Source organism: Hyalella azteca, unplaced genomic scaffold (genome assembly GCF_000764305.2).
Source record: "Hyalella azteca isolate HAZT.00-mixed unplaced genomic scaffold, Hazt_2.0.2 contig15682, whole genome shotgun sequence".
In the NCBI taxonomy this organism is placed as follows: domain Eukaryota; kingdom Metazoa; phylum Arthropoda; class Malacostraca; order Amphipoda; family Hyalellidae; genus Hyalella; species Hyalella azteca.
The window spans coordinates 28,839-40,431 of record NW_025945524.1 but is presented as its reverse complement, the minus strand read 5'-3'; the positions used below and the strand labels follow the sequence as shown (position 1 = coordinate 40,431).

The 11,593-nt window shown below is 37.3% G+C and overlaps 1 protein-coding gene across 1 annotated transcript; it reads left to right on the top strand.

Annotated features, from left to right (window-relative positions):
* Nucleotides 1–2,972: 2,972 nt before the first annotated feature.
* Nucleotides 2,973–11,065, top strand: LOC108678493 (betaine--homocysteine S-methyltransferase 1). The gene is made up of 10 exons (XM_018166939.1): nt 2,973–3,134; nt 3,524–3,653; nt 4,504–4,622; nt 5,055–5,169; nt 5,887–5,972; nt 7,259–7,418; nt 7,916–8,086; nt 9,531–9,670; nt 10,039–10,127; nt 10,409–11,065. Exons 1-10 carry the CDS (start codon nt 3,120–3,122, stop codon nt 10,602–10,604), a joined length of 1,221 nt encoding a protein of 406 aa, XP_018022428.1. The 5' UTR covers nt 2,973–3,119; the 3' UTR covers nt 10,605–11,065.
* The last annotated feature ends 528 nt before the right edge of the window (nt 11,066–11,593 follow it).

The following is an 11,593-nucleotide window of genomic DNA, read 5'->3' as shown; positions in this document are numbered from 1 at the left end:
AAAAATTCTCGGATACATTTTCTTTGGCTCATAAAAAACGTGTGCTCAAAAGATATTTCGGATACTAATGTAATTTGCGAGGTGACTTCTTTTAGTTTTCGGTATCATGAGTTTTATCCATGTATATATAATTTTACTTAGCTATCAAAATTTATATTCCAGCAGACATTTTTAAATTATCTATCATGTATTTGTGAAAATTTTGTATGTCTGAAGCCTGAGTCTTCATAAGGGGTTAATAAAGCATGCAACCTTCCCGAATCCACAAATCGGCGATGGTTGCGGCGATCCAACTCTTATCGGCGGGATATTACGCGGATCTAAAATGTCCTAATGTCATTTGTAGATGAGATATCACTAAAAATTACGAAAGAATTTCTACTAAAATTCAGTCGTCCGTGACCCTATAACTATTGGCTTTAGGGTAAAAATAGTAATGAAATAGCCTCAAATAGGCTAACACACACAGTACATATTTGGTGGATTTCCGGAGTATAATGATAACGCAAAAACATGCCTATACGGGTCCACGTTATAGGTGACTCAAAACCTATAGGAAAAAATGAACATTCTTCCGTGTAATGAACCCTGTATTCCGGCGCGCATCTAGACTGATCTAGTGAGAATGTTCATTTTAAGTGAACATCTGCAGTTCGCACTTGTTTTAGGAATAACTTGTCTTGATAATTTTTTAATTATTTATGAGTTTTTACTTTGGTTCATTTGAAATTCAAACGAAATTTACGAGTGATTTATTTGTTACTATTATGCTTTACAAACTTCGCTTATAAACATTTACAAATTACCCAGTAGCTTCAAATTGTCGACGATTAATGTCCCCTAAAAGCGGTGACATAACTACAAATTATAGGTTTCACCGCAAAATTCAATGTATGTATGCAATGCCAGCAGATCACGAGCAGCTTACTTGAATAAACGTATACTTTAGTGCACTTAATTAATTATAAAACACGTACACTTTATTGCATGGGCAACGTAATTCTCTATGAAACTGTGACCCAATACGCATTAGAAACTATTGAATCCTTTAACAATAGTTTAAATATAATGGAATCCGAATGACACTCGTATAATATTGTATAGCATATAATTCTCTAACTACGAAAGAAGCGATAACCTAAATATAACAAAAAATATTCTCGGATATAAGTATTAAAATCACTTGGCTGCTTAAGTCGCAAATTTACCAGGAATTTAAAAGTAAAGAAAATAGCCAAAAAGCTCACCATTTCTTATAATCGAAAACGTTTCGGAGTCCAGCTCCATCTAATAGAATAGAAGTGTCGGCGTTGAAGAAATAGGCCCATGGCCTGTTGCCGATTCCTGAACTTTTCGTGACTTGATTCACAAGGGATCCGGCCTTTGGAACCCGATCTTTCTATAGCTGACAATTGAAGAAAAGAATAGAAGGTTTTCGATTATAAGAAATGGTGAGCTTTTTGGCTATTTTCTTTACTTTTAAATTCCTGGAAAATATTCTCGTCTTTACTGAGGCAATGGGTACCAATGCATTCTTTTTCCTTCGTTAAATGTATTTTCTTACTGGGAAAAGCCCCACCTGTATAATATATTGCGTGATTGCTTATTACTGTTGGACCAAAGTACTCATACCCTTACAATTGAACAACGACTCCTATAGATAAGGAGGTCGGGTTAAAGGTAAGCGATAAAGACGCAATTGAAGCATGTCGCATGTTGTGTATGATGCTCGAGTGCTATTAGCAAATATGTACTACATCGGTCCAACTCGATCCAGTTTTATCAGGCTAATAGTCCTCTTCAGTCGAGTTTGATTGCACCGAGAGGGTCATGCTCATGCATCTTTTATCGTCCATGATAAACTTTCTTCCTCATTTTGGTCTATGAACAATTTATTATATCGACGGTGTATATATACTTAAGTGTAAAAGAAATTATATGCCACAGTACCGTCATAATTTGATCGATTTCTTAACAAAATAACATTAGAACAAAACCACATTTGCTGCTCATTTCTTGTTGCTATTCTTGACAGCGATCTTAGTGCGGTAGCCATCATGTAATTCGATGAATGAAAATAGGTAATTATTATAACTTATTATGGATGATTAAAAAACGATCTTTATTCATATTTTTAAATATTTCTTGCATTCCTGAAATATTTCATGACAATTTTCGAATTATTATACCAATTAAAAATAACAATTTTTGCCATTTATTTTATTGCGTGTCTCTGTAGCATGCCTCCTCCTTCAATCTTCTATTTTTTCCTTTTTACATGCACAAACCGAGCCGGTAGCTTATATGGTTTCCTATAAAAGGTTTCCTATTTATGGTCTACAGGAGATCATCCATATATGGTTTCCACTATGCATTGAGTTTCGACTATGCATGGAGTTCTCGTATATGAAACAAAACCTACGACTCCTTGATGTAAGCGATACAAATTAGTTCATTGATCGTAACTTTCAATTGATTTCTAGAATTGACAGACGTAGTCGGAGCATATTAAAGATTGTCTGAATGTGTCTTACGATGAGGCATTGAGGTTTTATTCGTATTTAGCCTTTTGTCATTTTTATCTACTGACCATCCCAGAAATTACGTCTTACATCCATTTAAAATTTAAGCAAATAAAAGTGTACAATAATAACGTTCAGTAAAAGATTAAGACATTTCTTTCATTTGTTTGTAATGGAATTATTAACTTGGCCTCATCATTTGAAATTTAGACGTCCATTAACCATTTTTAACGTTATATATTCATTGTCAGACAACCTTCTTAGTTCAGAATAATTATTCCCATAGATACACATTGTAAAATCGTGACAAAGTTATGATGAGAACACTGTAAAGTAATTCATACTCTGCGAACGTGCAGTTTGTGACCGGCTGACATGTAAGTTGTTATCGCGATTTTGCCGATATAAGAACGGTTGTCCAGCCTCTACTTGTGCATAAATAGAGGAGCATTTGTCCTGCTATCATTGCTGTGAAATTTTTTGAAACAATTGCTCGCTTGCATCCTCAGGTCTGCATCCCTGAGAACTACAGTGAGAGCACTGACACCAAATAACTTTAAATCTATATCCATTTTACAATATCTTCACCTCGGCATCATGGCGCAGAAAAAGGTATGAGCGTTTCAAGGCTAAAATTACAAATTATCGCACCCTAATCAAAATTTATTACAATCTGGAATCACCCTTTTTTAATATACCCCTTTTCTCCATCATACATCACTTTAAAATATTCTCTTTCTAGGTTTTCATAGAAATAGAAAGAAACGTGGAAAAGAAATTTTAAACGCTGCGTGACCTTTTTGCAATCTTTACAAGTAAATAGATGATTTCGGGAAAATTTTTACTTTTGTATGTGCATGAATTTCGGAGTATCGCCTTATTACGATCTAAGTATCGTCGGCAATATTTAGAATGTGACTTTATTTTTATTTATGAACTATCATGAGAATTGAATTTTAACGTTACATAGTTGAGGTTAACCTTTATTTGTGCGCACGCAGGGACTTCTCCAGCGTCTGGACGAGGGCGTCGTGATTGGCGACGGCGGTTTTGTTTTTGCCCTCGAGAAGCGCGGCTACGTGAAGGCCGGACCGTGGACACCCGAGGCTGTCATCGAGTACCCGGAGGCGGGTGAGTGCTTGTGATGCATCAAGTGATGAACAGTTTTCTCAAGGGCGCGGGTGAGTTCGTGATGTGTTCGCGCCTGTGATGCATCAAGTGATGAGCGGTTGACTTAAGGGCTGGTGAGTCCGTGATGTGTTCGTGCCTGTGATGCATCATGTGATGAACAGTTTTCTCAAGGGGTGGGAGAGTTCCTGATGTGTTCGTGCCTGTGATGCTTTCTATGATGAACAGTTTTCTCAAGGGGTGGGAGAGTTCCTGATGTGTTCGTGCCTGTGATGCATCAATTGATGAGCAGTTGACCCGGAGGCGTCCGTTAACACCTTAACTGGTTATACAAAAATAATTTAAATATTAAACTGCTTAAATACTTTTGAAGCCTCGCTGTCTATTTAAGCTTTTTGGTCTAATTTTCTCCGGCATTCCTAAGGCTTGGGTAAGCATCTATTCAAGAATTGTTAAACATATTTTGCTTGCACTGCTCATGGACATGGATATCATTATTAGCTCGGAACCAATCAGATGTAGCACTCCGGCTTTTAGCAGTTTCCTCTTACTGCACCTAATTTCAGTGCCTCAACAATATTTGCCTTTTCTGTCTGTTAATCACATTAGAATTTCTGTCTCTCCCGTTTTGTTATGCTTTCGGTATTTTAATAATCCTTGGCAGTAAATCAGTTCTACAAGACTTGCATGAACGTGTGCTGTATTGCAGATTTGTTATAATTTCAATATTTTATTAATCATTGAAAAATATAATATGTTCTGTAACAATAATTACCTTTCCTGTTGGTTATTAATGTCACTTGTGCTGTATTTGCGCTTGATATAATGTCTATACAATATTAACGCTTGGCAGTAAAGTCCCTCCATCGCGAGTTCCTGCGCGCCGGCAGTGACGTGATGCAGGCCTTCACATTCTACGCGTCTGATGACAAGTTGGCCAACAGAGGCAATATGTCTAGTCAAAAATATACCGTGAGTACAAGGCGAAAATTTAGTTTATATACTAAATTATACTTATTTGTTTATTTTTAGTGCATATTCTCATTTATGGTGAAAGGGCCTATAATATGGGAGTTGATTTACGATTTTCTCACGATTCTTCAAGCATGTGGAGTAAGTGACCTACTAGTACTAGTACGCAATAGACATCACTAAAAAAAATATACGGAGATAATATTTCCTAAGTTAACTTGAACTCACTCATATTTGAGCTTTCAAGTGGCAAATTGCATCGAATTTTTCACCTAAATTTAACTTTCAAACCGGCGTTGAGTTGCAGTGCGCAGGGATTAACCAGGCAGCATGTTAGTAAGCCGAGTTAATTTTAGCACACGTACATTTAAGTGACAAATTGCTTTGAATTTTTCACCTTAACTTTGCCTCTAAATCTCGGTTGCGTTGCAGTGCGCGGGGATCAACCAGGCGGCGTGTCGGTTGGCTCGAGCCGTGGCCGACGAAGGCTCCAACGGAGGCGCACTTGTTGCTGGCGGTCTGTCGGAGACGCCTTCTTATCTCTCAGGTATTACAATAATTATAACAAATAGTAATTAGAATAAAAATAATACTCATTTATTTCAAGCTTAGCAACTTTCTTGAACACCAATTCGAACATTAGTTATAATGGATTATTTCCAAATTAACAGATTTGGCAGCAGTAATAATTAATTGCCGAGTAGTGATGACTAATTGTATTCTGAACATTGTAAGTAATATCATGTAAATGACATGTCTGGTCAGGCGGTGCGTAAGATGGTTACTATTCTTCTTTCTATGGTAAATGACAAAACAAATGACAATTAATAATTAAATGAATTATATGACAATTAATAATTCTTGATGCTTTGAATAATATTGTTAATTTATGCTCCTCATAAATGTTTCAAATTAGTTTTTTTTATTTTGAGATGAGTAGCATCTTTCTGATGATGATTATATGAACTTCTAAATTCAAAGAAAATATGTTTGTTGAGGACTAACATGAGCTTTCTTCAAGCTTCATGACAATCTCCAAAGCCTGTATGGATTGGAGTTAAAGTTCTGATTAATTTTATGGTACATGAAAGCATTTTTTAGCGAATCAATTGTAAACAATTTAAGAACGAAGAAAACACTTATAAGGTCATCATCGGAGGTGCAATAATTATGATGCTTTTATGATGGTGGTATATGATGCTTTTTCCATCAATGCACCGAACGGTCCTCGAATATTTTATTCATTTACACTTTTCCTGCGAAGGCGCTGGCAAAGAAGCTGTTCAGGCAGAATTCAAGACTCAAGTGGATGCATTTATAGAAAGCAAAGTGGATTTCCTCATTGCCGAGGTGGGAATCGATCTAGAGCTATTGCCTACTATGAATAGATTCTTCGAGAGGAGATTGATACAGCATATTTTCTCAAAATGTACCTTTTCTCTGTTCTCTTTTAAACAATCTAATGTAAAATTGATTGAATTTCAACTTTTTGGTTAAGTGAGCTTAAATTCTTCAAATTCCAAGTGGCGGTTTCAAGTATTTTGCTATCTAAAAATTTACACAAGTTTCTTAGTCGATTACTGCGACGACTTTCGGACATTCAGCATTCATCGCAGCTTAATTCTAGTGGAATAAATTATATTTTCGGGCTCTCGAAAATACTACATGCGGTAATGTCATCAATATATAGTTCACTATTTTACGTGGCCAGATTTCTCAAGCGCTTGAATAACTTTCCATTTCTAAGACCCTGCTCCCTAATTATATCAATTACTATATTAATTATGTATTAATGCTTTATTCTTAACACTACACCAAATAGCGAGGACAGAAATGCTTTTTATACCTCACATACCGGGTAATTTCCGGAATGGCTTTGAATTCAATATTGTACGTCTCCTTGCTCGTAACAAAAATTCGTTGACTGAATTTTTCTGATTAAAAAATATTGGTTTCTTGCAAACAAGCAGCATAAAATTGTATACATTTTTTATGCCAAAAAATTCCTCATAGACATTTCGGTTCAGAAATTTTTGAAAAGTACTGTTATGAATTTTTTTCGAGATCTGTCCGGTCGTTTAGACCTGCAAGGTTGTATGTCCTGACGTGCAATGTTCCTATTGAAATCCGATATCGGTCGGAAGCGCTTTGTTTTCGCATTTTTCTTACGACCCCAACCGTCCAAAAGCATTTGTATTCGAGTTGTGATTCACGGATGCCTTGTTAGAATTTTCCGTAGAAAACGGCCGGAATAAAGGTGCTATGGAACTTTAGAACTTATAAAATGAATCGCAATAAACTATTTGGCTTTATATTCTCCAAAGAAGTTTTTTTTTCAGTTGTATTGGCGTAAAACGATCGTTTAAATTAATTGAGTCACCATTCCGCATATATCGCCCGAACTCATAATTATTTTCGATGATGTCCAATGATAGGCCTACCTAAATTGAAGAAAGCTCGCAACTCATGTTATTCGATAAAGCTTACCGTAAAATGTTTCGACATGTTTTCGCAAAATGTTTCCCTACGTAAAATGTTTCCCACTTATTTTGAAGCCACTGCGCAACTATTATCGGCCAAGTTGACGATATCAGCAATTGCTTTACAAACTTATCAAATTACTCCTCTAAACGCAGTACTTTGAGTACGTGGAGGAGATCGAGTGGGCCATCGAAGTGTGCAAGCGGTCCAGCCTGCCCGTGGTGTCCACCATGTGCATTGGTCCTGAAGGCGACCTACATGAGGTGTCTGCCGGTGACTGTGCAGTGCGCATGGCAAAAGCTGGCGCAGACGTTGGTTAGTGGAATCGCGATGTTGGAGTATGTAATAAATGTTAGAAACTTTGATACCTACGCGAGCTTGATTACAGACGTTTGTTTGTTTCGTATTATTGTTAAACTTTTTAGCGCATTTTCTCATTAATGGAAAAAATGCACTATTGTGCTCGCCGTGTCCGTCTGTCCGTCCGCGACTTCATGTTTTCGTCGACGAGCAAATGCGCTTTTTATCACTCACTGCAGTGAGTACTGAGTTATATTTTTATAGTTGGTGTGACGCTGCCACTAGGAAAGTGTGTAAAAAAAGAGGCAAGATGTGTCATATAGTGGCCGGAAAGAGGTATAATAAATAATAATAAAAAACACTAAGAAACAAAAATTGACACACAACGCGTAATTGAGTGGTGTGCAGGTGTAGGTGGATTTGCTTTGGGGCCGGCTTTATAGGGGATCTGGATCCCATCAGGGCTTTAGGAAGTTTTTCATATTCACAACTCACGCTGTTAATATCAACAGTGGGCGTGAACTGTCACTTTGATCCGTTCATGAGTCTCAAGACCGTCCGTCTGATGAAAGAAGCGCTGGACGCCGCCGGCCTCAAGCCGCATCTCATCATCCAGCCTCTCGCCTTCCACACTCCAGACGCCAAGAAGCAAGGATTCATCGACCTTCCTGAGTTTCCGTTTGGTTTGTTGCCTTTTAATGCACGCTGCTGTGATTATCTCACATGTTAGGTACGGCTTGAATTATTAACACTTTTAAAGCACTGATATTTGATAATGATAAAAATGAACGATGAACAACATCAATAATAAGTAACACATATCAAAGAATCTTAATATAAGTTTATACAGAGCACAGTAAATCGTAGCCCAGTAACGGCAAGATGGCTAAGGGCTTTCAATACGATAAGCTTCAAACACGAAAAGCAACAGTTTATATATGAAGTCCGATACTAACTCTGAATTCATTATTTCACCCCAATCTCAAATCGTATTTCAGTAGAACAGGAACACAGAACATTAACACATCTAGAACATTCATACCTCTGCATGAGCAGAATATCATTACACTGAACACTGCAGGTGAACGCTGAGCAAAGACGCTTTACGTCGCACGCTCTACGCGATCATCAGACGCTCTCCTGATACCTATAACTTAATACAGCGGTTTGCTTTCTTCTTTATATTGCTGTGAAGAAATTCTTAATATTCACATCAAAATATTGTAATTAGATCATGCAGTGTCTAACACTCTCATCCGATCGTGCATTGTCGTCTTAATATCATTTAGCTTGGGGCAAGTTTTGATCTTTTTTATCTAACACTTTCACGTTTTTTACGTTTTCTGTCCTTGGACTCGTTTCAAGTGTTCACATGGGTCATGGCGTACCACAAGGAACGGTACTCGGACCATGCTCTTTCTCATTCACTCAGCCGACATACATGTAGATATCTATGTGAACCACGCCTCTGCATCGTCATTCGTGGACACCAGGATGCTGATGACTTATAATATTATATAGCGATTTCAGTAATTCAAATGATGTAACTTATCGACAAAAAAATTAGTGTTTTTTGAAAGAATTTTGATAGAGTTGAAATATTTCAAATCATTTATGCAGGATGATATCCATTTCACTTACGTTAATAAAACTGGCATTTCTTGAGCTCGATAAAACCGTTCAAGAAAACATTCCTGCGACAAGTTTTCCGGGGATTTTTCTCTTCCGAACTTGGCAATCCTGACTTTATTGGAGTTTTGTTTCCAAGTAATTCCTTCTTACACACACTTTTCACGAGCCTTGCCCAAGGCTTACTATTATAGTGACAAATTTTAATTTCATTTTTTTTTTGCACACAAAGCGATTAAACAAATTTTTTCAATTAAATATCGGCTACGTAGTGTTTCTAAAACATTATTGTCACAGAATCATCTTCACAAAAATGAAGACTCCACCTTAATTGAACTTTTCATAGTGGAGCTAACTAAATCTATTCTTTTAATTCACTTTCCCCAATTTTTGACATATTATTCCACGTTATGAACGCTGCAGCCTCACTCAATAAAAATTGCATTACACAATTCTCATTAATAATTCATTTAATAATTCTATTTCTCTGATGCACAGCTCTTGAGCCGCGCGTATGTACGCGCTGGGACATGCACAAATACGCCCGGGCTGCGTATGAGCTTGGCGTTCGATACATCGGCGGCTGTTGCGGCTTCGAGGCGCATCATATACGCGCGATCGCTGAGGAACTCAAAGAGGTGCGTATTTTTAGCGCATTTTCTCATTTATGGAAAAAATGCACTATTGTGCTCGCCATGTCCGTCTGTCCGTCCGTCTGTCTATCTGTCTGTCTGTCCGTTACTTCACGTTTTCGTCGACGAGAAAATGTGCTCTCTGTCACTCACGGCAGTGAGTACTGAGTTATATTTTTTCAAATTAGAGGTTCACTTTGAAGGTACTTTCTCAAAACTGAACTATCATACTAATAGTTAGAGATTCGTATGAAATTTCATGTTAGATTAAAATAATTTTAATCTAACGCTTAAAATGGCGCGTGAAAGTTCTATGTCAGATACTATCAATTAATGCTTTAGAAATACGAAATATTTTAATGTGAACTCCTCAGGAACGCGGGCGCCTGCCTGAGGCGAGCGAGAAGCACATCCCGTGGGGCGGCGGCCTTACCATGCACACCAAACCCTGGGTCAGGGCAAGGTCTGTATATCACTTTTATTTTCTAGCGATGATGATATATACCAACCATCGGTGAGCAGAAATGAAACTGAAATTATTGCTGCGAATAATTAACGGTATGAGTATTTTTAACGGTATGAATATTAGGAAATGGATGTCATCAAAATAATAAGTTAACTTCAGAGGACCTCAACGACAATTTGGAATATATACCTTTAGTTTCCAACGTGTAATTTTCGTGATTGCTTATTCTTCATTTATAAGCCCAAAGTTAATATTTACGAAAGAATCACCTGACGCAGGGCTGGTAGGGACTACTGGGAGTCTATGGTCCCGGCCACGGGACGCCCCTACAGCCCCAGCATGAGCGTGCCAGATCAGTGGGGGGTGGTACGAGGCTCTGAAGAACTCAAGCAGAACTCGAGTGCCACCTCCGAACAAGAGATCGCGCAGCTCAAGATCACAGCTCAGCAGAAATGTTCACACAAAAGGGCGTAGCTCAGTAGCATATTAAATTTATGTTAAAAATTTATTTAACATAAATTTATTTAAAAATTTATTTTTTGAGGAATTAAATAATCGCTTTCACGGCATGGTACTATATGTATGAGAAATGATTTATTAGATTTGGACAGGCCGTACGGAAGTTTTCGACTCTAGTCAGCTTATATTCATTGGGCAAAATATTATTAAAGCTAAACTTGTCATAAAGTAATCCTGCTATCGGTGCTTTTCTATTGTTCAACAGCCTCAAATCGAAATGATTAAAACGAAATCCAAACTAAAATGTATTTCTAAATCCGAACTTTAAAAGAGATGAGATAAGTTTGGACGATTTATCCAGTCGTGATTTTACTTTGACTTAGCTCAAGCGTGGCAGAAATCGCGTAGCCCAACTATAAAATCTTTTCCTCGAAATTCAGATGTATATATACATTGAATATATTATTATCCTATCATTGTTTTAAAAATTTCTTATCATATCGAAGATAATACGTAACATCTGAAGAGGTTTTGCTTTTCTCACAATTCCCATTGTAAAGCATTTGCATATTTACAATGATGTCCGGGAGTCATAGGCCAATATTGTGATGAGAGAGCTACCATACTCTAGAGATGGCATCAAGTTTGATGAGAGTTACCACACTCTAGAGATGGCATCAATTGTGATTTGAAAGTTATTACGCCATAGTCATGGCTAAATAGATTATCAGCTCAGTGCGAGAAAAGCATTTTTCACCTGCATACAACTTCTTCAGCATAGAGCATACGACATGGGTAAAAAACCAATAACGATGTTGCCTGTACCAGAAAATTATTTCATTACTACGTATGTAGTCATTTTCTGATGCTCAAACGTATCTGTATCTTCTTTAAAAAACTCAATTTTTATTCCAATATGTTTTGAAACGAGTGAGATCACTCATTCAAGTTGAGGAATTTCTGTCGGCGCAGTGTAAACAGCCTTTGATGTCAGCCCGCGATGA

Excerpts from the sequence above, each read along its gene's own strand:
- LOC108678493 (XM_018166939.1), top strand. Across the intron at positions 4,623-5,054 it reads TGTCTAGTCAAAAATATACC|TGCGCGGGGATCAACCAGGC; the intron begins GTGAGTACAAGG and ends GTTGCGTTGCAG. Across the intron at positions 8,087-9,530 it reads CCTTCCTGAGTTTCCGTTTG|CTCTTGAGCCGCGCGTATGT; the intron begins GTTTGTTGCCTT and ends TCTGATGCACAG.